This window comes from Amphiura filiformis, chromosome 14, assembly GCF_039555335.1.
Source record: "Amphiura filiformis chromosome 14, Afil_fr2py, whole genome shotgun sequence".
Lineage (NCBI taxonomy): Eukaryota > Metazoa > Echinodermata > Ophiuroidea > Amphilepidida > Amphiuridae > Amphiura > Amphiura filiformis.
In genome coordinates this window covers 57,147,638-57,173,601 of record NC_092641.1, presented here as the reverse complement: position 1 = coordinate 57,173,601, position 25,964 = coordinate 57,147,638, and the positions used below count along the sequence as shown (strand labels likewise).

At 36.9% G+C, this 25,964-nt stretch overlaps 1 protein-coding gene across 1 annotated transcript in view; it reads left to right on the top strand.

Annotated features, from left to right (window-relative positions):
- LOC140170349 (uncharacterized) overlaps nucleotides 1–20,720 on the top strand; it is a 63,460-nt gene extending 42,740 nt beyond the window's left edge. Inside the window, exons 2-4 of the mRNA XM_072193718.1 lie at nucleotides 16,916–16,981; nucleotides 19,281–19,457; nucleotides 20,245–20,720. Of these exons, the coding sequence (XP_072049819.1) occupies nucleotides 16,916–16,981; nucleotides 19,281–19,457; nucleotides 20,245–20,519 (518 nt within the window). The 3' untranslated portion in view covers nucleotides 20,520–20,720. The remainder of the gene's footprint in view (nucleotides 1–16,915; nucleotides 16,982–19,280; nucleotides 19,458–20,244) is intronic.
- Nucleotides 20,721–25,964: the final 5,244 nt, after the last annotated feature.

Genomic DNA, 25,964 nt, shown 5'->3' with positions numbered 1-25,964 from the left:
CTGCACCTTTTAAGATCTCCCCGGTATTTTACTTCATCATACGTTCAACACCACAAAACCGTAGCGTAATGCGATATCGACACGCTTTACACCTGTAACTATGAACACAGACTCTGTACACACATCAGCATCTACTGACGGAATTAAATATTGTACTTTGGTGTTGAAACGCTTAGATTACAATCCAAGTTGACCCAGTTTAGTTTCCCTTTCAGCACTACAACATCACTTCAAAATATCATCTTCTATGCTGAACTCGTTATTAGAAAACGTATGCAATTATTAGAAAACTCCGATTTCAGATTCTTGGTGATCGTGTCTGAATGGGATTACTTATATATAATAATAACGATATTAATGGCCTTCATTAGCGATACATTTTTATTCAAAATGACATTTAGGAGATTACATTATTTTCATCTTTATATGAGACACACTATTAAAGGGATAAGCCGGTCATGTTATGTTTTGCAGTATTATCATTATTTATGAATATTATTAATAAACATACCTGGTTCGTTTAAAGTACAAAAAACCTCTCCTTTATAAAGAAATAAAATTTAAATATCTTTAAATTTCCCAGTATGGGGGCGGCCATTTTTGATCATTTCTTGACGTCACCACAGCACCAAAGGAGCTGGTTCCCGTAGTATTCTTCATTCAAACCAATTCAATGCATGACCTCGGAATTACTTTGGCGTGCTATTTTGAAATAGTAATGGTAGCACATGTACGTTGTTTTCGATATTCTTGTTCCGTTTCGCGCTGATTTCCGTGTTGCCAATATCGCTTATCACACGATCTAAGCGCCCGCCCAATGTGTCCAATATGACGTCACTACTGCCCAAGTATCGAAACATGGCATCTTGAAACTGATGAATTTAATTAATTAATTACACTAATTAGCAAAAGTGTTTGATTCTAACGATACCGCCAATGTAACTAGAAAGATAAGTTCTACAATATGTCTTTTTAAAAAACTATTTTAAATTGTTGCGATTTGGTAGTTCACAGTATCTTGCGAATGGTAGTGAGGTTTGGCATAAATTGCATTGCTCAATTCAAAGCGAGCGTGTAGAAGAATGCAAATATCACAGATATACTTTTGTAGATCCTGTGGTTCTTGAGTTATGTTGTAAAAAGGGCTGAAACAACAACACTTTTGTAAAACATACATAACTCATTAGCAACAATAAATTAAGCAAGTTTTCACAGTATATGATTTGTAGAATGCACTCTTGCAAAACATCAAAGTGTTATTTTTCAATAATATATTAATTTCGATAATGGCAATCGATTTATTGGTTGCTTCGACCAACAATACCTCATCAATACCTAAAAAAATAACGTAGAGAGAAACCACATTTCAATAGAGCTCTCAACTAATAATGTAGCAAGCAGTAAAATATAACAGTATATGACGAAAATTGAGATATGAACCCGTCGCCTATTCTATGTAGAAGTCTACCCACAAAATCACAAGTAAAAGTTTAGCGTAGGGTTAGGAACAGTTCAGCTCTGGTTGAAACTGGCATAAATCCGGGCTTAAAATTGGATTCACGTTCATACTCTAGACCGATATCATGATGAAACCTGAAAGTACGTCTTTATTATAGCATTGCTGAAGATCAAGGTGAAAATTCATTATTTCAAAGCTGAATATTAGAAACGTTTTCTTTCATGGATCGATTCTTTAGAAATATAAAATGGATAAAACAAATGATATTATGATTATCCATAGCTGTAGGCATTAGACACCGGTCTCTGTTTGTTTACGTGAATTTGTTTAGTTAAATTGACATTCTTTTGGGCTAGAATCTGACTGCTTACTTGCCTCAGTTGCTTTAATTAAAATTTCATTGCGATAAATATACAGCCTGTCTCAAAAAATGTGAAAGTGGAAATTTGGCAATTAAAAATACTGTTGTGACATACACTTACACTTATTTACACTTACAGGATTGATGGGATTAATTATAGGTTTAGGCCTTTTAGTACCCCATATCCATTTTCTTTCCAGTGCTGATCAATCTTTCCTTTAAACTGGTTTGTAGTATTAACTCCATCAACATCTTCAGGAAGGTTATTCCACACATCCACCACTCGCTGGGAGAAGAAGAACTTCCTCAAATTCAAACCTTTCTTCAGCTGCCTTTTGAAGAGTTTGAATTTGTGACCCCTAGTGCCTGTGTTATGAGACATGGTGAAAAGCTGATCTGGGTGGATATCTTCTAGGCCGTTGAGAATTTTGAAGACCTCGATCAAGTCACCTCACAGTCGCCTGATCTCCAAGGGATACAGGTTCAGTTCTTCAAGTCTTTCTTGGTAGGGCTTCTCCCTCAGGCTTGGAACCAATTTTGTAGCTCTTCTCTGGATTTTCTCAATGGCTTTGATGTCTTTCACCAGGTAGGGGTTCCATGCCTGCACACAGTATTCTACGTGTGGGCGAATGTATGCCTTATACAAGATAGGGAAACTCTCCTTGTCAATGTGTTTGAAAGTTCTCTTAATAATTGTCAGGCTAGGCATAGCTTTGTTGGCTGCCTTTGTGCATTGCAGACTTAGTGTGCAATCATCTGTGATGTATACACCTAGGTCTTTCTCCTCTTTAGCTGTCATGATTTCTTCTTCCCCTAGCACATAGCTTCTCTCATTGTTGTTGGTTCCCATGTGCATGCACTTGCATTTGGAGGCATTAAACCGGAGGAGCCACGTATCTGACCAATCTTTGAGATGGTTTAGGTCTTCCTGGATATCATCACCTCCTATAGCCTTAGAGCTGTTCTTCTGGACCCTGTTGTAAAGCTTTGTGTCATCAGCAAACATCTTTGCTTTGGACGATACCACTTCTGGCAGATCATTGACATACAGGACGAAAAGGATTGGTCCTAATACGGAGCCCTGCGGTACGCCGCTTAGGACATCAGCCCACTCTGACAAGCCTTTCCTTACTCCAACTTGTTGTTTTCTGTCTCGGAGGAAAGCTGCAATCCATTCAAGGATTTTGCCGGAGATACCATAGGCTCTCAGCTTTGACAAAAGCCTTTTGTGAGGGACTGTGTCAAAGGCTTTTGAGTAATCAAGGTAGATAACATCAACTCCAAATCCTTCGTCTAAGCTGTCTGTCACATCTTCTAAGGTGGTGAGCAAATTAGACATGCATGATCTTCCACTGGTGAAACCATGTTGATCCTCTGAAAGAAGGTTGTTCTGGTTTACATGCTTGAGTATAGCATCCCTGAGTAGTGACTCCATGATCTTGCAGGGTACACTGGTAAGACTGACTGGTCTGTAATTACCTGCCTGACTCTTCGACCCCTTCTTAAATATTGGGGACACTCTTGCTTGCTTCCAGTCATCTGGGATGTTACCATCCTCCAGCGATTTTGTGAAGATCTTGAACAGGGGTATTGCCATCTCACTCTTGCATTCTTTCAAGACATAAGGATGTATTTGGTCTATTCCAGGTGAGTTGTCTTCCTTCAATGCATGCAACTTCTTCTCAACATCCTCTACAGTAAATGCAGCCCCACATAATTTTTCAATGCCGGGGCACCTGTCTGATAATGTTGGCACATCTCCATCGGGTTCATTGGTAAACACACTCTTGAAGAAGTTGTTTAAGACATTTGCTGTTTCCTGCTCTGTTTTTGTCAGCTCGCCATTCTCGTCTTCAAGTTGTGAAACTCCTGTTTTCACATTCTGCTTGGCTCTAACGTAGCTGTAGAAAGTCTTGGGTTTCTTTTTGAAATTCTTCATTATCTTCTTTTCATACTCCACCTGTGCTCTTCTGACTCTCTTTTGGTCTTGTTGCTCTGCTTTCTGTACTCAGTGTAGTCTTTGTACTGCAGGGTCTTCCTGTATTTCTGGTACATGTTGTGTTTCTTCTTGATTGATCTTTTAACACCCGACTTTAGCCACGGGGGCTTTTTGCTTCTCTTCTTCCTTACGGGAACATGATCCCCGATGGTTTTCTTGTACTCGTCTTTGAAGATATTCCATGCACTATTACAACTTGTGCCATGCTTACATCAACGTCAAGCTTAACAGTCCTAGCTTTCAAATACCGTTTGTTTCATTCATTTTAGTTTCGGCAATCCAGAACACTAAACACAAATGTATAAAAACCCTTTTGTGCCATTTTTAGAAAATTGAATAGAATGTTATATCCAAATACCTGTACAGTACATTCATTTGTTTTAGAAATGATTATGTAACAATTGCTCAATAAATTTTCAAACGTATACGATATGCAATATTTCGTTGACATGATTTTAATTTATAACAGAGTATGTAATATAAATTTAGTTTGTCTTTTAACATGTCTTGAATGACAAAGAGAACAGTATTTACCATGATAAAATCAGTGACATGTACATGTATTTAATTTTACAGCAGAATGTGAAATATGTACTTATCTGTTTCAAGTGGGAAAACAGAAGAATCATTATACCTGTATCATGATAACAGTAAAAACGATTTTGTGTTGTTGTGTAACCGATGCATTCTTTTGATTTCACGAAGGAACTCTTGATAAACTTAATGCTATCATTGAATACATGCACAGCCCTCCCTAAAAGTGGCACAATTGTGATTTTACCCTTTCGTTGTTAACAAATTAAAGCAAATTAAGGGATCTAGAATGAGCGTTTATGGCGTTTCGACAGTATTTTTTGTGGGACATGAGAGCACCTCAGACGTATCGAATTGCATTCTGAATACGAAGCATGTCTTTCTGATATCAAATAATTTTCATTTTTTTTAATTCTCGATATAATACAAATTTTATGACAAATTATTAAAATTTGATATTTTTCAAATTTTGATATATAACAGTCCTCGAAATAAATTTTATAAATCTAATGATATATTCTTAAAGTGTATGTAGCTGGGAGGAAAAGCCGACGATCAATTGAAAATTTTGACCTTTTATATTGAAGATATGGATTTTTTCCTAAAAAGACCTATTTTTTTGGTGTTTTGGGAAAAAAATCCATATCTTCAATACGAAAGGTCAAAATTTTCAATTGATCGTCGGCTTTTCATCCCACCTACATACACTTTAAGTATAAATCATCAGATTTATAAAGTTTACTTCAAGTACTGTTAAATATCAAAAATATAAATTTTAATGATTTGACATAAAATGTGTATTACATTGCGAATTTCAAACAATCAAAATTATTTGATATCAGAAGGACATTCTTCGTATTCAGAATGCAATGCGATATGTCTGATGTGCTCTAATGTCCCACAAAAAATACTGTCGAAACGCCATAAACGCTCATTCTAGATCCCTTAACAAATTAAAGCAAATTAAAGTTGTCGAGCAAATTGAACAGAACAAACGGCATTTAAATGCTAATACTGCGCCCTTGACGTTGATGTAAGCATCATGACACAACAGTAATTTCTAATTGCACAATTTTTTTAGACAGGCTGTAACATCTACCAATAGAATAACGCTGAATCGGTGACACTTATTTATTGTCAGATGTTTTGAAACATATTTTACGGTATCCAAAGTATGCAATGAGATAAAAACAATCTGGACGCGGTACAAATTGTAGAAGGCATTCTATCGATTCTCTTAGCACGTCGTGATATATCGGGAGTATTTCTCAGGGGGAAAGTCGATTGAAATTTGATCTTTACCGTTGTGTCGTAACAAGGGGTAAATAATAATAAAATAAGAAAACTCCTAACAGGGTTGGATATTGAATTGGATTGGTACTGGAGCGCTGATTTCAGTGACATGACGACATATTGCTTCTTCTTTCTCTTCTTCTTCTTAGATAAAGATACATTTTGTGCGCATCATATTTAAATGAACCTTGTATCCCAGCAACCACAAAACGTGTTCGACATCATTCGCAAAAGGTTAGAAAAGGTTGCCAGAAAACGTTTAAATATCGGGTTATATAAAGGGTATAAAACGTTTTCATAACATGCACAATGTTTTGGATAACTCACTGCAAACACTCAAACATATCGTTATTTAAGTGCTGAAAAATGTTTGGCTAAACATGATCATTTTGCAAACATTTAAACAATATTTTGTAGTGTGTTTTCATACAAAACGTTTTAAAACGTTTTCATGACCTTTATATAAGCCGACATTTAATGTTATTAAAACGTTTTTACCAAAACCAAAAAACCCAAAATATAACCTCTTTAAAACGTTTAAAAACATTTTGTGTTTGCTGGGATTCAAACCACAGCCACAATTCTATACAGCCCCGGTATACAGCCCAGCGAACCTTTATTCTGAACCCCTCCCCTTGATGTAATTGGTGGTGGAAAAATGGTGGTTCCTCTATCATGGTTAACCCTAACCACTAAACTGATAAAGCTTACTATTAAAACCACTGTTCGCGCATGCATTCCACGTGATGCGATGACGCAATCAGCCTAAGTCATACCAAGGGAATCGCTGGCTGGGCCAGCGTAACCCCCGTGGGTAGAGGCTGGTGATCTTCTGCGTGGCATGCTAATTCGAATTCGAATTCCGGGGTACCAAGTGACTTCTTTGTTCATTTTCTCGCCTTTTTTTTTTTTTTTTTTTTTTTTGATAGCAAAAAGCCATTGGCACGGTTAGGCTTAATGTTAGAATGACGTGACAGATGGTGTTCATTTGAACACGCTTCACATCTGGAGAATCAGAGCTTACGTAAGCGAACAAAATGTTGCGTTATGTAAACGTTATTACGGTGACCACTGAAATTGAATACTTGATAATTGAAAACACAAATGTCACTGACTCAGTTAGGTCAAACCAAATAACGTATTAGAGTAATGTAGTATTCAAGATTGCATATGGCCAGAGACCCGATATACCACAAAGATACAAGGATTCGTATGTTATAGTATAATGGTCTGCTTTGTTAATAGCATTTGATGAACCGCATGTACAAACAAATGACCCTACCGGTAATTCAGCAGGTTTTTGATATCATGCGACACCTAAACATGTCAGCCCTTTTGGCATATTTTTTTCCCGTTAATCTTAGACTAATTAAATGCAGAATTTCACCATGCACTAAGTACGAGATACGCTAACGGCGGAATGTATTACTTCCATGATTTAACCAGGAATAATAAGAAGAATAACGACTGCTTAGTGCCAGAAGTGGGTAAGTGTAATAGCTGCCATGTGTAGATGAGTACAATATACTAGGTGTGTGTAAATTGGAAAATGGTCACAGGGCAGCTATTGCAATTAGCCACTTTCAGCTATTGCACTAAGCAGTCAATATGTCAAAGAATTTAACCATTGCACTAGCAGTTCTGTACTGATCGAAGTTCTAAGACCATTTTATGAAGCGCAAGACCTGTTATCTAAAAGTGCAGCAGTTGGATTCTTAGGCACATTGTTTGGTGTGGTACTATACTTTATTAGTAATCACTTGGCACCAATCTTCTTTACATCGTACATTTCATTCTGTGTCTTTATCGGTAACTACGAAAGGGTAAACTCTTTGTTGCAGGTACCGCTACAGTAGTGTTACCTATAACAGACGGCTAAAAACTATAATTGACAGATGGGTACGAAAATTTGGTTTTGTTCCCCCCCCCCGTGGCTCCCCCCACCCCCTACACCCCCCCCCCCCCACACACACACACCCCACCACCCATACACCCCCACACTACGCGGCTGGCTATACCACTTGGTCCTGGCTCATCTTCGCACATTCTCCTCTACATCTGTAAATCGTTTATATGAAGTGACACTCCTACTTCTTGAACAGAGTCCATGCCAAACATGTCTTTTTAATGTCTTTAGGTCATAAAGTAGCATAGTGCAAGATTAGAATGTGCTCTGCATTATATATTCAAGTTTTTAAAAAGACCATGTTGACATAATCAGCCCATAAGCACAGAAAAATGAAAATGAAAAAATGCATTATGGGAAGTCTATATCTTCTCTGGAGTAAGGCCATTTAGAGTGAATCAGAGTGGACTCATTCATTCAGCACGTGGTTCTGGACAAACTGAATGTAACTTAAATTGGCGCGGTTAATTTCAATCAGCGCCCGGTGTCACGTACTTTTCCGTAAATGTTGGTGCATACGATTGCTTTAATTATGCAGAAGGGTTGATGTATATTTCGCCTGCAGTTAAACACTAACTATGTTACGTGGTGATGTTGATTTTCATTTAGATGATTTGCATTGAAGATACTGTCAAAATTTATCCTGGTTTTGCGTAACTGATACTTAAAATGTTGAAGACTTATTGCTTTTGCTAATTTGCTAACTTTATCAATGTACATCCTGAAGTTGCAGAATTCGTTAGTTAAGATTTTAAAAACATGTGTGGTATCCTAAACACTCATCGAGTCGAGCAATGCATTAATTTACAACAATCAACTTCTTTGAGTGTGAAATTAAATTTCGTAATTTGGTATCAAATCGTTTATTCTAAAGCTAAATGGAACATCATAGCATGAAGTGTCAAATACATGCATTGCTGTAATAATGTCAAAGACCTCAAATAATTAAATGAAAACATCCACGTCCTAGGCTGGATAATGCGCTCATAACACTTGTAACATACACTACTGGATTCCTCTTGTAGTCACCTACACAGGTACAACGTATCCAAGGTACTTGGTTGGTACTACGTCAAGGGAGTAACAGTGTAGTGCCAGTACAGTACCATTGTTGTGGGTCATGTGTAATAGCAGCATTGGTACTGTGTAGGTACTCTCTGTGTTGCAGTCAGGTACCTTGATGACCGTGTACCTGTGCTGGCGGCAGCAATAGGAATCTTGTAGTCTATAAACAATTATGACCACTTGAAGAATATTATTTCTAAGAGTGAAACAGAGAGTATTAATATCGGATATTATCGAAGTATGAGCGAAAAGAATCGATATTTCCAATCATGATAATGCATGGTACATAAATTAGAAAATAAAAACCCATATTCCACATTTCCAATATAAAATATCATCCCCATATCAGTTTAAACAAATACAATCTGAAAAACAAATGTTGTACAGTATTAATTATCGATGCCCTGAATGGATCACATGATATATGAAATCAGAGTTATAATAATATATTTGAATAGTGTAATAAATGCTTGAATGAATACATGGTTATATGGATTAAAGGGGCACTTCGTGATCCACAGCCTCATCCCCCACTTTTCTCAAAAAAAGTTGAGATTTTTATATCACTGGAATACTCTGGCTACATAATGTTTATGTACAAAATATTTCTTGCAGATTAATTCGTTTAGCAAGGATATCGCGAAATTTGAATTTCGTTCTGGTGCACCAGAACGAAATTACAACGTATTGTCTATGGAGCAGTGTAATACACATAATCATGCATAACTCGCAAACGCAAAATCGGAATCAACTGAAATTTTGGGAATATGCTTTTTTTCGTGGATATGTACTGAAAAATGTCATAAAAAGAGGATGTTAGGATCACGAAATACTCCTTTAAGGGTGTTTTCATGCAAAGCTATGATTCATCCGCCCCTTGTGATACAGGGGTTCGGGTAAAGCGAATTAAAATCCAATTCAGTGATCCCAGCGCAAGTTTTAAAAATTACAAAAATTGTTTATAAATTGCTTAAAAGTGAAGGCTAGGTCATTCAAATTGTCATTGGAATGAGAAACAATTGGCAAAAACGAAGAAAGCAACAGTACCGGCGAAGTTGAAGCCCCATTCAAATACATGTAGCTAATTTATATACTGTCAGTAGTTTAAGTAGGTGATAATGGCGCGGGTGGGTGTGCGTAGGGTGAATATAAATTACATTTGTGATGATGAGTATGGTGGTGAGCGTCTTGTATGTGTGTCGGGATGTTGGGTGTGTGTGACCTGTGGGTTACATGGTCTTTTGGTGCAAAACGATGATACATTTGGTGTTTTGTCATACAAATCCAGAAAGGGTTCAGGGAATCCTGTTTCATATACATATCATAAAAGGCTAGACAAATTAGTTCCTAATATTCTAGCTATATAAGTGTTTAGCAAAAGAGCACGGAGTACGGACAAATCACAAAATATTGCGACTTAAAGCCATAATGTGTGATTTGCTTCACAGCGACGCCCTCAATTTTACTCGGATTTCTACTTTTTGCATAATTATAATACCCAGTGGTGTACTAAAATATCACATAAAAGACTAAGCCTGAAGTGCTTTAATAACAGTAAAATTTAACTTTTTATATTAAACCCGGGGAGACCCGGTTTTATTCAGAGTTCACCGATCGAGTGCTTGCTAACATGTCCCGTGGATGTCAGCTTATGTGTACACACGTCGAGCGTGATGCTCCGTACAGTATTACATGTAATACGATCGGCGAGCGTAGTACACGCATTGTAGGTGCTGGAATGAAATCGCAATTTTCTTCGTTATACTTCATTTGTTTGGCTCGAAATTAAAAGGGGATAATTTGATCAGTGAAAACAAACATTTAAATAGGAATCTATTCTTTATGCAAATCACACATTATTGTTTTAAGTAAAACATGATTAAGACACGTTATTGAACGTTCATGATTAACACTCGTCCAAAGGACGGAGTATGTGTGTAAATATATACTGTGCTTGTTAGGGAGAGTTTGTGAATGATTAAGTAAGATTTTCGTGGTGTCCTTTGGAACATTTTAGTATCATATAGCCTAGTATCATATACTTTAAAGGGGAATATTGGAATGTCATCTTTCCCTGGGAAAGAATCTGACAACAGGCCAGACCATGACCAGAGGGTAACATGGGTAGGTTTCTTTCACCTTGAAGGCAAGGATAGTCTTTCAAATGTGATGCGATCAAGCAAAATTAGTCGGAACTCGGAAATATTGATTATGAGATAATAACCAAACAAAGGAAGTATTTCCTTTCGTTTCCTCTTGTTTTGGAAACTCTATAATTGCTTATATGTTTGGAACTGGGTGTTCAATTTCAATGGGGTTTTCTGCAACATGCAGCTTTTTAAATGTTGTTTACTATCCTATAAGAAACTGAAAATTTAATATTTCCGAGTTACGACTGATTTTGCTTGATTGCATCACAAATAATAACTTTCCCCAAGGCCATCCAATATGCCATGAATTAGTAGGACTACAACTGGAACATACTGGTCAGTTTATACTCATATTTCCATATCTGTTATTTTTATGTGCCCCTTTAAGCAGGGGTAGCGCGAGCACAAAAAATCAACGGGTCCAATTTAATTTTTCTGGACCCTTTGGTACCTGCAAAACCAACATTTAAGGGGTCCAATGAGAATTTAAGGAGTCGACCTGTCCGAAATTCTAAACTTTGGAACTTATCAAATATTCCAGTGAAATTATTAGTGTCGTTCGCCTATGGTGATTTGGAAGATTTACTGATCTTTTTTTACTTTTGATCGACGATTCTTATACTGATTTACGCCTCCGTGCATTTTAAAACTAAGGAGTCCATATAGTTTTTATCGGACCCTTTGGTCACTTTCAACTTGTGATTTAAGGAGTCCAAAATGGCCAAAATCAAAAAATAAGGAGTCCCAGGACGCGCAAACTCCTTAAATGCGCCCCCTGCCTTTAAGTATCTAGTCTGTCAGGGCTATGCTATTTCGTATTATGTAACAAGTTTTGTTTCTGTCTCATGCTGGTACATTTGACTATTTGACGCTGATAACGTCCGACCCATGACTTCATAAACACGACATTTGTTATTGAAACTGGCGGGCTGCACACGATCATTAAACTCAAATCGAATTTCAAAGTCATCTTTTATAGCACATACGGACATGTGCTCGTCATACTATCCCACTTAATCAATTTATAGACGCAATAGTGATGTATAAATGGATACGGGATACAAGGAATAGACAAGCCAGACAAATTGAGACGGACATCGTGAGTCGGAATGAGAAAGGGGTAACAAGCTGAAGGATAGGGTGGAATATGGTAAGGAGGAAAGACAGTTTAAGGGTAGACTAAGTATTGTTGATCGAAGTAACCAAAAAAATCTATTTTCATTATCTAAATCAATATATTATTGAAAAATAGCACTTTGATGTTTTGCAAAAGTTCATTCTACAAATCATATACTTTGAAAACTTTATTGTTGTTATTGAGTTATATACGTTTTACAGAAGTGTTGTAGTTTCAGCCAACAAAATAACTCAAGAACCACGGACCTACAAAAGTATATCTGTGATAATTGAATTTTTCTTCTACATGCTCGCTACGAATGATCAATGCAATTTTTGCCAAAGCTCACTCCCATTCGCAACCAAACAACCTTTAAGAAATACAAATGAAATGGAAATGAGAGAAAGATGAACAGAGAACAAGACAGATACAGATAAATTAGTTAGATAAATCTTCAACTTAGACGTAACAACATAATCAAATACAATGTCAATACTAAAAATTGCTGCATGTATGTGACTCTTGAAAATGATCCGTGTTAGTTTATTTGGAGCATCCCGGGAAAGCACGCAGGAAATACATATTTTAATTGGTATTTCGGTTGTAAAATACACCTCTAGTCATCCACAAGTCTACAGATGATGTTTTGGGTTACGTTTTGTGGATATCTAACATATTCGTTAATTGAAACTATTACAAAATAGGATATAATTTTTGGGCTGAATTGTTGAATGTAACATAAATAAAAATAAATAAATAAAAATAAAATAAATGTGGATATTTATATAGCGCTTTATGCCGTAAACAGCCTCAAAGCGCTTTACATCCGCCGTCATTAGAATATGTCGGAACCACGTTTGCAGCCTACAAGTGGCGCAGGGTCCATCAGTACAACCTGGGTGGGGTGAGGCAAACGAGACAAAGCGCCTTGCCCAAGGGCGCAACACGGTGGTGGGACGGGGAATCGAACCCACGCACGTCGAGCCAGCTCTCAGATTATGAGTCCAAGGCCGTAACCACTGAGCCACCGTAACATACAACGTGCTAATCACACAGAATCACAGTTTATTCCGCGGAGGCTTAAGGTCATGTTTTTTATACTGGGCACCTAAAAAGGGCGGCTCTGTTGCATTCTTGCTCATCAAGACGTGTTTATATGCATGTAGCTTGTTTATTTGATATCTATTATGAGCTTGTTTAATACTATTTTTTTCCTTAGACATTGGTCTTTTAATTTCTGAAACAAAAATTAATGATTTTCATTTGTACTAATTACTGTAACTCGGTAAATCTAATTAGTCAGGGGTGGCTCATGTGGCGGAGGATCATGTGGCGGAGGATCTCAATGCTGTACAATGGTGATCCTCCGCCACATGATCTTCAATAAACATTATTGATGGATTTCTACTTGTTTCTGTACTTGATCTCAGCCATGTGATATCATGTTTAGCATTCATTGCCTCAGTATTTGTTAATTAGACAATTAAAAATTACTAATTACTTGTTGCTACATTTCATTTACAGTTCATTGACCTCTATGTATTTAATAGGGATTTAATGTAGGCAACATTCAAAAGTATGCTACGGACAAATGAAACATGATAAAAGGCTCAAATTTTTTACGCAGACCTTGGTTGTGATCCTCTTTACTTCAGTAAACTAAAAACTAGTAAAACATAGAAAGTTTGCGACAAATCTGAAAGAGCGCCCTCATGCTCAATTTTGATCCAAAAAGTCCATTTTTACGAAAACGCTTTGTCGAATTCTTCTCTTTTAACTTTCAAAACTGGATTGTTGAGCTTATTGTACATCTAGTTACATGCCTCAATCATGAAAATTTGCATCTCCAGTGCCAGATAAGGGCTGTTTAAAAGAAATTTATATATATATTGACAGATTTTTGACCACCCTGTATCTAAATAATTGAAGTACTTGACCGCTAAAAGTTCCATATGCCTAGGTGGGCAATTAAGTTAACTATATTAAACATGTGTCAAAACTTTACATTATCAATGTACGTCGAGGGGTGATACCCCTAACTGAATTAATATTTTCATTCTTATTTTGCTTACACCCTGTATATTATATGGGTCACCCTGTATAATTACTCCCATTGTATGGTTTCTGAAATCGTCTGAGTATATGCTTGCAGAATATATACTTTTATTGGGTTCTAATGTAAACTTTTATAGTTATAGTACCAAACCTGTAAAAGCATGTGATTAAGTTTGTTTGAAAAATACACGTGCAACGTAACTGGTGCCCAACATAAAACACATGACCTTAAGCGGCTGCAAACACAAGTATCCCACTTCTTCCGGTTGCGGAATCATGAACACACGAAATCGATGGCCGGCCAACATACACACTCGTAGCTTGCTATTACTGGTCTTGTGCTCCATACACGACAGGTTCGTTGTTCAAAATCGGGCCGCAGGAAACAACTTTACTTTCCATATTCTTCCTTCCCTCTTCTTTCTTCCCCTTCGCCACAAAGTCTCCACGGCGCTGTATTCTTAAGCTGATTCCAATACGTCAATACAACCACGGTTTATCCACATTCTATCATACATTTTCCTTTCATTAATCAATCCGATTTGTCGTATTCACATATTCTGGTATAACTTTTGTATATCATGTATATTGATCTGCTTTATACTGCACTCAGTACCCGAATCTGCTGGGAGATATAAACGCACTTTCTGGTAAAATATTCCATGACTATATACCTTTAAGCAATTACATTTGTTCGCGTATTTTTCCTTAATTTCTCCTTGCAAGGCGAGGTCAGTGGAAGAAAACCCAAGCAGAATGCATTGCAAGTTACCTTGTGAATTGTTTGCGTAATAAAAAATCTAAATAAAAACTAACAAATTCATGGCTTTCCTGTAAGTACTGTAGAACCCTTAAGAGAAATGAAGGGGGTATTCAAAATTGAAAGCACCCTAATTCGGTTCTTCTAGCATTTAAAAACTTTATAAGGATTAAAAGGGTTCTTTCTGGCCTTTCCGTAAAGAATTTTGGTCCTTTCTTGAATCATATATGACAGCTCAAGAACCTGTGAGAGTATTTTCTGCTTACGGAAGATCTCAGTTTGTATATGCGGAGACCATCTGCAACCCTATAATCCCAGCACTAAACGTATAATTCCCTTAGCCCTGTACCTATTCATGCATAGAATATCGGGCTTACTTTTAAGTGCAAAATTAATCCACAGTGAATCAGGAAAGAGAGAACATTAATACATGCAGACATGTTTGTTAATATTACTGTTTATTGAATATTGCTTCACGGGAGACACGTTAAGGAGCAAGGAATAGTAGGTTATTCACCTATACATCGTATTCACAATGGTAATGGTTGGTACTAATCGATTTTTATTTCTACCCCCCCCATCACACACACAATTTCTTATGTCATTCAATCAAAAGGTTTGCCTATACCCCTTGGTCATATTGGTGCAAAGAATGAAACCTGATTCAGTAATCGATCCAATCAATGTATATCCTGTTTAAGAATATTTTCCTTTTTATTTTGGTATAGACTATTCGTCTTATTAGAGTAGTACGTCTCTGTTTCTCCTTCTTCAACTTCCATCCCTTCTTCTTCTGTTTCTTCTACTTCTTTCCCTCCTGAGCTTTCCGCGTCTCCTCCACCTTCCCATTGTCCCCCTGCTGCCTCCTCTTCCGGCTTCTTTCTGTTCTCCCTCTCCTTCTTTTCCCTTCTTTTTCCTACACAAATCAGTTATTTATAGAGAGATTACAGTTTGAGATGAATCTTTATTAAATCAATTCGTATTTGTTTATGCTGCGGCTTCGTTGGTTCCTTTATTACCCATGGTCAAATCGATTTATCTTCTATCAAAATAGTAGACTAAAGAAAAATCTGAAATTTTTGCTTGTATGAAATTGTTGAAGCATTTTTGAGTAAAGGTTGATAAACCTATCTTTACTAATTTGGACCTGTTGATTCCAAAATTTGGTGAGCAAGTATTTATTTGTCTATGGCCCTCGAAGTGACCACAGAAATGACCCCATAGAGGTCAAAAATTAAACAAGCTCCGATAATGCTCGCTAGCATATAAAATCATTCATCTGGTTATTAGAATCATAAAAATATAAATTTTGTGTGTGTACTACCTGTGGTCGTGGAGTTATATGCCAAAAGAGGCCAATTGTCAATTTTCAAGTTGTACAGGGTTCAGAAATTGAAGTTTCTCCAATTTTCATAAAACTTATTTGACTATCTAAACTACACTTTTGAATGCAGATTGACTTGTTCTATTTCTCTGCTCGGGAATATTGCACTGCGAAATTCAAATACATGTACCTCTTTTGTATACTTTGATCTGGTGACTTAAAACCAAGAGATTCTGCGGTCACGTGGTTATGTAAAAAACCGAAATAAAAACCGAAACTGGTTTTTCACAAAGGGCACAGACAAATGTATCGGTAATAACGTCAGTCAAGAGCTTAGGTAGGATAATAAGACACCACGTGACCAAAACCAATCCAATCCTAAAACTCATTACTTTAAACGACCGATTGTCTGGATTTTTGTTTTATTATAGATATATTTATTTGGGTATTTTTTCTGGCTTGTGACTACAACCTGTATTGTCATGATGAGGTATTTTCATGCTCATGCTGTGTGAAAAATGATAATAGCTTGATCGAGCAACTTTGAAGTGATGATTTTATTTATGTAATTCATAAATTCATAAACGCGGACAAGTTCGATGGAATTCAAGACTCTCTCCCTTTATATAGGCAGTCCATTTTTAAATGGTTTTACATTAAACAAAATAGTAAAATCAATAATTATAATATTGGTGTTTTGCTTTGAATAAATAAATTAAATGAGTGATATAACCCAGGGGAGTTCTTCTCTGTACAACAAAAAAGTGAATTGAACGAAAGTGTATGGAAACATATTCCAATATAGCAATATACGAGAATAATGAGAATAGCAACAAAAGTTACTATTATGATTATTAATTTGTGTCTTCTTTGTCTTCTTATTTATTTACAGCCGGCTGGGTAGACACAGTACTATTGACATCATTTCTCATGCTGCTTCTGGGACTTTTAAAACAAAGTAAGTTTAAACTCATATAGAAAAAAACACAAACATTGACGAAGCCAAATAAGGCGAGGGATCCAAATTTGTTCGATATATCGATCGACTATTGATGTTTTGTTGATTCTCATTATTTATGAAATATCAATTAATTGGCTATTGTTAAAGCCATAATGTACGATCTTATAATATGCAATTGGTTAATTTTTTTAAACCGGATTTTTTTGCATATTTGTAATGTTTACACGTGTCCCAACTTGCGCCTAAACGGAATCGGATAAATTGGTTGTCTTTGTAGGGCAACAGAGCAAAGTTCGACATAAGTCATAGTTATGACTTTATTTCCTCCCATAGAACTGCATGTTAAATGGCCAAAATAACCAATGGGGTTTCTTCCACTTTATTTTGTTATTTCACAAATGGACAGCAACCCTTCCCGGCAGTTATTACTAATATTATTTCAACATTTTGAATAAAGAATAACAAAATAAAAATTTGACGGAAATCGTACATTAAGGCTTTTAATTGTTATAACATTTAATCTTTGTATATACAAGTAATTAGTAACAAGTCTCGACGGTCGATCCCAAGATGGAAAAAATGCTCTTATTTAATTACAAACTGGCCACTCCTATAAGAAAGAATAAGAAAATAAAATAAAATGAAACCAAATACATAACACCACTAAGCAGCCATTTCGTGATGCCAAAATCTTTATTGGATACGTAATAAAAACCCCAAGCCAGATGTATCTCACATGCCAAACACAAGTCACCCAATTTCAAAAATTGGACGTTGGATGTTCACTCATGAATATTGATTGGCAACAATTTACAATATGTCAACGCTCTAAACAACACCCTCCTATGACAATAATGCACTGGGTTAATTTCATTACATTTTTTTATCTCCCTCATTAGTCAGTTTCACTAGACTAGGAAGTCCGCAGTATCAGCTACGGTGCGCATAATTATTTATCCCGTACATTTGCCAATCCTTACTGTTCTGGTTTGCTTGCTTTCAAATTAACTCGAAGAGGATATGCTAATTATATTGTATGGCCGTTGTCTTTTTGCCAGAAATGTGATTTCAGAAAGTGCACAGCTTCCCATAATGCTGCTGTACTGTCAAGGTCAAAGGTTTTACTTCCCAATTTTGTTTTATATACCACATGCATAGATTCTTGTTGTTTGATTGGTTAAAACCGCGTCATGTGACATGTAATAGTTAAACTTTTCTTGAGTTGAAAGGTTGTTCCCATGGCAGCGGGAAATATAGTACTATTCCTGCTGTCATGGCAACAACCTAACTGTCTTACTGTACGCAGATATGACGCGCGCCATAGACACCCCGACTCATCTGTTCAAAAATAGTGGTTCGTTGTGTAAACATTTGGTGAATTTCGCTTCGGGAAAACAGTACGGTTTTGATCAAGACCACTCGGAACAATAGTTCTGACCATACGCCTCTTAGTCAGTCAATATTCGACATTTCACACCTCCATACATAGACGATTATTGGTGACCTTGCCGACTGTACCATTCTTTTTTTTTCTATTTTCAATTTTTCAGATCAGGACAACCTTCCCCTTAGGTGCATAACCTTTATTGTTGGCAAATACTGTGCTTTACTTGTTCACATTTGTCCAAAACTTTGAACTGGCAGATTGGCAATATTTGGAGGATTAGGCGGTTCCTCAGTTTTGATGCGTGTACCAATGCGGTTAGGACTCTTGTCCTGTCCAAGATTGATTACTGCTCCTCCTTGCTTAATGGCATCTCCCAGAAAAACCTCACCCGCCTACAGCTTCTCCAGAACAAGTGCGTCAGACTCATTTTCAGAGAAACAAAATATACGCATACTTCTCCTTTGCTTCATAGTATGCACTGGCTTCCAGTTGCCATGTTCGTCCATGTTTATAAGGTTCTTGCTTCATCTACACCTGAATACCTGTCCTCCATCCTTCACACCCGTCATTATGGGTACTCTTTGCGCTCTACTGCTGCCACTTGTCTTTCCATTCCAAGATCCCACAAGTTGGCTGGTGACAGAGCATTTTCCATCATTGCCCCTGTTCTATGGAATGGCTTGCCTTCCCACATTCGTGACTCTCCCAATGTCCAAACTTTCAAAAAGAACCTAAAAACTCACCTTTTCACCTAATGTTTCCTCCCTCTTGCATTTTTCCTTTTCCATAGCGCTTTGTTTCTTCATTTGAAAAGCGCTCTCTAAATCTGTGTATTATTATTATTTATTATTATTATTACCTTTCACTCACAATTCGTCTCCTTGTTTCAATAATTTCTCCTCCATCTAGGTGATGCTTTAAGATGTTACTCATGTTTGGATATAGAAGGTGACACGTCATCCAAACAGTCTTGTCACACACCAGAAGCTCATCAAATGGACACTCAAAGTTGTCAAACAATACCACCAGCTGGATTTAGCACCAAATGTGCGAAATATGTTGGAAATTTATCTTCAACGACTACCGGTAAGGTTTCACAAGAGCTTCAAAAGACCGAAATCCTTAAATTGTAGGGTCAATTCTGCCCCTTTAGGACCATTTTCCTTTCAATCTATTATATCCCATCTTATCAGGATCTCTAACTTCTCTTATAATGTTATAGCTGTATTACGTTGCAATTATATATCATCATCATCAACAACAACATCATCATCATCATCATCATCATCATCATCATCATCATCATCATCATCATCATCATCATCATCATCATCATCATCGTCGTCGTCATCGTCATCGTCATCGTCATCGTCATCGTCGTCGTCGTCATCATCTTCTTCTTCGACCAGTGGCGTAGCGAGGGGGCACGATCGCGTGCACTGGGCGCCACATTAGGGGTAGCCGAAATGATATCGGATAAAACATTTAAAAAATACCATCATTGCGCATGTTGAATATGGCAAAATTATCTCTTTGAATCATAATTGACTGTGCAAGAGTTCACATTGCTTATGATGCTTGTTACACATTGGAACTTCGCACTGTACATGATGATGAAGAGGAACTGTTTTCTGCGCCCGCCTTTGAGGAAATTATCTAATACTTCAGGTGTAATCGGAATGAATCGTTAAAAGTCGGTTTGAAAAGGTCTATTGCGGTATTGAAGTGTCAAAAACGTTATTGCTGTATTGAGGTGTCAAAAATATTTTAAAGTTTTCAAAGGAACGCGTTTTAGGTCTTAGTAGTACGATGAGTAAAACCACATATTCATTTTTCTTTCTGTTTACTTGTTTGTTTGTATGTTTCTTTACAGACTACAACTATAATGGCCTTCTCAGACAATGTGTAAGCATCGACGAAAACAGGGATCCTGGAGATAAATGTCTTGAAGGCGAGGAAGCGAAAGACTACCTTAACCTGGTCGTTTCTAAGCTACCATCAGCAGACGATTTGACGTTTCAGGGACGATTATGTTTTTGCGCAGACGATAGGTGCAACGCGGGAAACGCGGTTGCATTGCCCGCAATTTTGATTTATATTGTACTAACTATGTGTGTTTTGTTGTGTGTACATTGCAATTTTGTTTAATTACAACTACGTGGACTGGGTTTTTCGCTTTACTTTGGAGACTTTGAAACTTGAGAGAAAAAAGATGATACCATGGTTGATAAAGTGAATGAATGTTCGATTATTTGATTGATTGTTTGTTTGTTTGATTGATTGATTGATTGATTGATTGATTGATTGATTGATTGATTGATTGATTGATTGATTGATTGATTGATTGATTGATTGATTGATTGATGTTTCAAGCAATGGTATCAGAATCCGGTAACAGAATGATTGATTGTATTCTGAGGAAGTTAGTGTATTGTAGATTTTGCAAGAATGATGTCACGTGTCAATTCATGAGGATGCAACAAGTAATAGTCATAATTTATTATGATGTGGAAATAGTGACAAGTTTCCTCACTTTTATCAACACATTTATCGTGGAATATCGAATTCAGGAATATCAGGACCTCGCTTCTGATAGTGGTTACATGACACAGATATTCTGACAGAAGATGGCTCACAGAGGAATATAATTTTCAGACCAGGAGCAGACATCTTGAACAGTAAGTCAAGTATATTCAGTTGACAATGTATGACTGCATTGTATTCCAATGTCACTGAGATTATATACATTTATCATTTCGCTTCAACCATGGAGCAGCTCATCTCAGTACTTGGATACAGACCTTGAAGTTATGTGGATCAAGACTTCCTACCCATCTGCTGCTGGATCTTCTTTATCTGTGTTGTTTACCATCCACCTAGAGACCCGAGAGCTGACACGCTTCTTGAACACAATGTGTCAACAGTTGACAAGCTCAGAGTTGGTGACAATAAAGCTATATTTATTATATGATAAAGATGAAGATATATGTACGCTAATCACTCTTCACTTCGCCAAGTTGTCACTTTTCCTTCTCATGAAAACATCTGTCTTGACAAAATAATGAGTGATATCCATGATCATTATGAGAAACCTGAAAACATGCTCCAATTGGTAAAAGTAAGCACTGCGTAATCGTGTGGAAGCCTAAGACCCAGATCTGTAAGCCAACTTCCAAAAAAGGCGACCAGGCCTTTAAAAGATTCTTGTATGCGTACGTTTTGGCAGTGGATTTGTAGTGGATTTGTCATGGGACAGTATTTTAGGGGCTTCATCGTGTGATACTATGGCTCAATAGCTCAGAATGTACTTTCAGAAAAGTATAAAGAACACTTTCCTCAGAAATCTATGGTGCACCGAACTAATGACAAACCTTATGGTTCAATATCTTATTCGAAGACCCATATTGGAACGAAATAATGTGTACCAATCAGGTAACATGATGCTTTATAAATCTTTAAGAAATATAGTTATTTAGGAAATCAAGCAAAAAAGGACTACTAGGGACCTATGCTAAAAATGTTAAAGTTTTGAAAAAGATACAGCCTGGGAAATGGCATAAAATTATCAGAAATATTACTGGTCACAACAACAAATCTGGTGATTTTTACTTGCCATTTTTGCGTAACACTGTCAGTGAACAAGCTAATAACCTGAATGAACACTTTTCTAGTGTTTTTTGCCAATTGTCCCCACTCAGATTGGAATCTATACCTTCCTACTTACCAGCCAACGCAAGGACCTTTTTCAACAAATTTTCAAAATATATTATTGTATCTCAAATCCTTGAATATATCATGGTATTTTTGGTATATGTAAAAACCTATTGCTTGACTTGCAGTTGAATATTTTTGTTAAAAGAATACGGGAAGCTGCTATCTGCGCTTTGAACTTCCAATCTGCGCTTTGAAAACAAATTTTCTTAACTTAGTAACGTTAAAGATGTGTAATTAGCCTGCGCAGATCATAAAAGTTGGCCATTTCAGCTGGTGAATGAAAGAAACGTATCTATCTATTGTACAGGTGATGTGCTTAGCCTGAGTCATTCGGCCCCTACCTCGAAACAACACGGCGAAACAAAATCGCCATGCGTGGCTGTTGCAGAACTAGTGAATTCACCCAACTATCATGGGAATTTCTGACGCGAAGATATAGGGATAATGACGCAATGATGTCTGGGGCAATACATTCAAAAAGTATTGTAGACGCATTTTATTGCTATGGTATTTCATCCTGTTACATCATTACTTTGCCGGCAAATTTGAACCCATGGACTGGAGTTTCTATTTACAATGATGATGTTTACATAAGAGAGTGGGTGAATCATTTTACGTGTCAATTTATATATGTATTGTAGATATTATGGACATTGTATTATGAGAAAGATTAACTTGTACATTTTGTGTATGCCAATTACAGCCATAATGTACGATCTTATAAGGCCATCTTAATTAAATCCTCACTGAAAACAAAAACTCGTATTATATAAGCTGAACTAAGCTTTTGTTTAGTAGGACCACTAGTTTCCCCTGGTAAACTAGTTTTTAATGTCGGACTAAACGTCTAGTACAGCATGCAGTGAGGGAAATTGTTAGTACGGACATTTTTTTATTATTATATTATTATAAATGGTTTATTAAAACAATGTACTCGCAGCAAATAGCTGAATTACAACATCATTTACACATCAAAATATTAACACATAAATATCACAACAATGGCAAGAAAAAATATATACAACAATTAAATGAGACTACAATATGAGCAACAATGACAAATCAAACTGAAGCCGAAACTAAAACCAACCTCAGTACAAACAGCAGAGAGAACTGCAGAAACAACGCAGCACAGAGAATGCAAAATGGCCAAAACTATTTCAACTGTTCATTCCACTTTTGACCATGTACGGGATAGCACTGTTGGCGTATCTCTGCGTGCGCACTTTCGGCAGCGTCATCATGTTGCTATTGCGGAGAGGAACCTTGACTACTTCGGATCTCAACTTAGGTAGCCAGCTGCGAAATTGTTGAGAGTCATATAGTTTGGTAGCAAAATCTAAGCAGATCTTGTCACGTCTGCTTCTGAGATCAGACATTTTACATGTGACGAGGGCGTCTTGGTAAGAAATATAGTTACCACCAAGACGATTCTGCACGCCCTCTTCTGAATACGCTCCAAAGCCAAGTGTTGTTTCTCAGTAAGCCCCGGATGCCAAACGGGCACCGCGTATTCAAGAAGGGGGCGCACAAAACCAACGTAGATGGTAACCAAATCCTCAACACTCAGACCAAATATTTTGAGCCTGATCAGCATCTGAGGTCTTTGTCGATCTTAATGCCCAAAATTTTGATCACATCGGCACTTTTAAGATTTTGATTACATAACCGCAGAGGGGGTAATACCTCGGGATCTTTCATGAAGGAGACGTCCATGTACATGCATTTGGACGGGTTTAACTTCATGTTGCTGTACAGAGCCCAGTCGTCAAAATTGTCTAAATCAGTTTGAATAGTACTACCATTTCTGGTATTGATGTTTTCAATTACAGTTAAATCGTCAACATATTTCAAAGCGAGTTTATTTGGATCGTTCATGCTGGCAGCGTCATTTGCAAGAACCATAAAAATAATAGGCCCATTTAAGGTGCCTTGTGGAACCCCGCCTGAGAGATTTTGCCAGTCAGACACGAAATTTTGGTATCTCACACATTGGGATCTGTACGACAAAAATCACAAATCCATGGTATTGCAGCAGGCCTTGTACCCATTTCAATTAATTTTGGAATAGCGATATTATGGTCAACGCAGTCGAATGCTTTACTAAAATCAGTCACGGTGATACGTGACATACTTTTAAATTGCTCAAGGTGTTTAAGGATGACATGCCGAACTATGCCAAATTGTGGTACTTTACTAATAAGTGAAAATTAGTTGCACCGCAAAAGTCGGTCCAACTAACTTTTCTGGCTTTACGAATTGGTAGAACGAATCATGGTTGTGGTCCGTACCAAGGGTTGTACTAACGTTGAATTTACCGCCCTTTTGATCACATGACATGACTCTTATGACAAATAAAGCTAGTAGAGCTAGTCTCTACTAGCTATAGACAACATTTCACACTTGCAGCTGCAGACGATAGCACATCTAGCGTCTTGAGATGGACAATTTAGGCCCGATTCTAACCTATTAGAAATGGTCGAAGAAATGGAAAGTTATGTTTTATTGACATTTTTCCCAAGCTTGTTTTTGAATAACTTGCAAACCGTTAGAATTTGAAATGAGATTGTAAATCGGATCACAAATGTCATGATCATGGACCGTGGGTTTATGCATGCATGGTTGAGGCTGCCATGGCTGCCGAATTCGTGGGAACCTTCATCATGCCGTGTGTAGTAGAAAACAGGGCTCGAAAAACGGGGCCAAATCTGTTTTTAAATTCTAACCATGCTAAAACGGTTTGTAAGTTATTAAAAAGCACAAGGTTGGAAAAAAAGGTCAATAAAACATATCTTTCCATACCTTCGACCACTTCTACCGGGCTAGAATTGGGCTAGTTCCACATGCTAGTTCAGTCAGCTGAACTAGTGAAACATCATTAGTACAGATTGCCCTATTAAAAAAATAGTCGTACTTGACATCGTTTTTGATAGTAGAGCCCATTAGTAGAACACCCCAATATATTAGTTGAGCCCCTAGTAGGTGTCAGTTGAACTAATTTATTTATTAGTTGGTCAAGGTTGAACTAGTATATTTGATAGTTAAGTCGCTAGTGTATCCTGATGTACTAATATATAGTTTAGTCCAGTCCAGCCGTACTAGGTATAGCTCAGTCGTACTTGACATTGTTTTAACTAACTATTCTTTAGTAGGGCACCCCAAGTTTTGTTTTCAGTGCTGTGTATCAAAGCTTGTGAGAAATTGAAAACCTAATGCGGAATGCGGTGTTTTTTACTGTATTTTTTTTTTAATTTTAATTTTTTTTTATGTCAGTACAGGATTTCAGACAAGCATTTTGTGCAAAAAATATTCAATGTTGCAAATGTTGGAATAGCAGACAAAAAAGTCACTGCTATAAACTATTATTCTTCTCTTTGATTATTTTCGTGTCCAAAGTTTGCGAAAAAATCAAAAACTTGAAATCAAATATGAATTTTGAGTTTCATTTTCGCCTTTTTGTTTAAAAAAAAAAAAAGAGATAAAAAAAATGAATTTCTTGATTTTCAAAGAGGACTACGCGCACGATTTTACTAACGCGCACGGCAGCTTTGAGACACAGGTTTTAATTAAGATGGCCTAATATGATTTTTGATTAATATAATATGATTAATATGGTTTTGGGCATATTTGCGATGTTTACACATGTTCCAACTTATACCTAAATGGAATCAGCCAAATTCGTTGTAGTAGGTCAACAGTAATTTTGACATAATGTCAATATTCAGACATTTAAGTCCCCCCATTAGAACTACATAGCCCATGGGGAATTTTTCACATTTCCTTGTATTCGGCTTTAAATGGTCAGAAACATTGCCTGATATTTTATCAGCATTATTAATACAGAATAACAAAATTTAAACTTTATGGGGTACATTATGA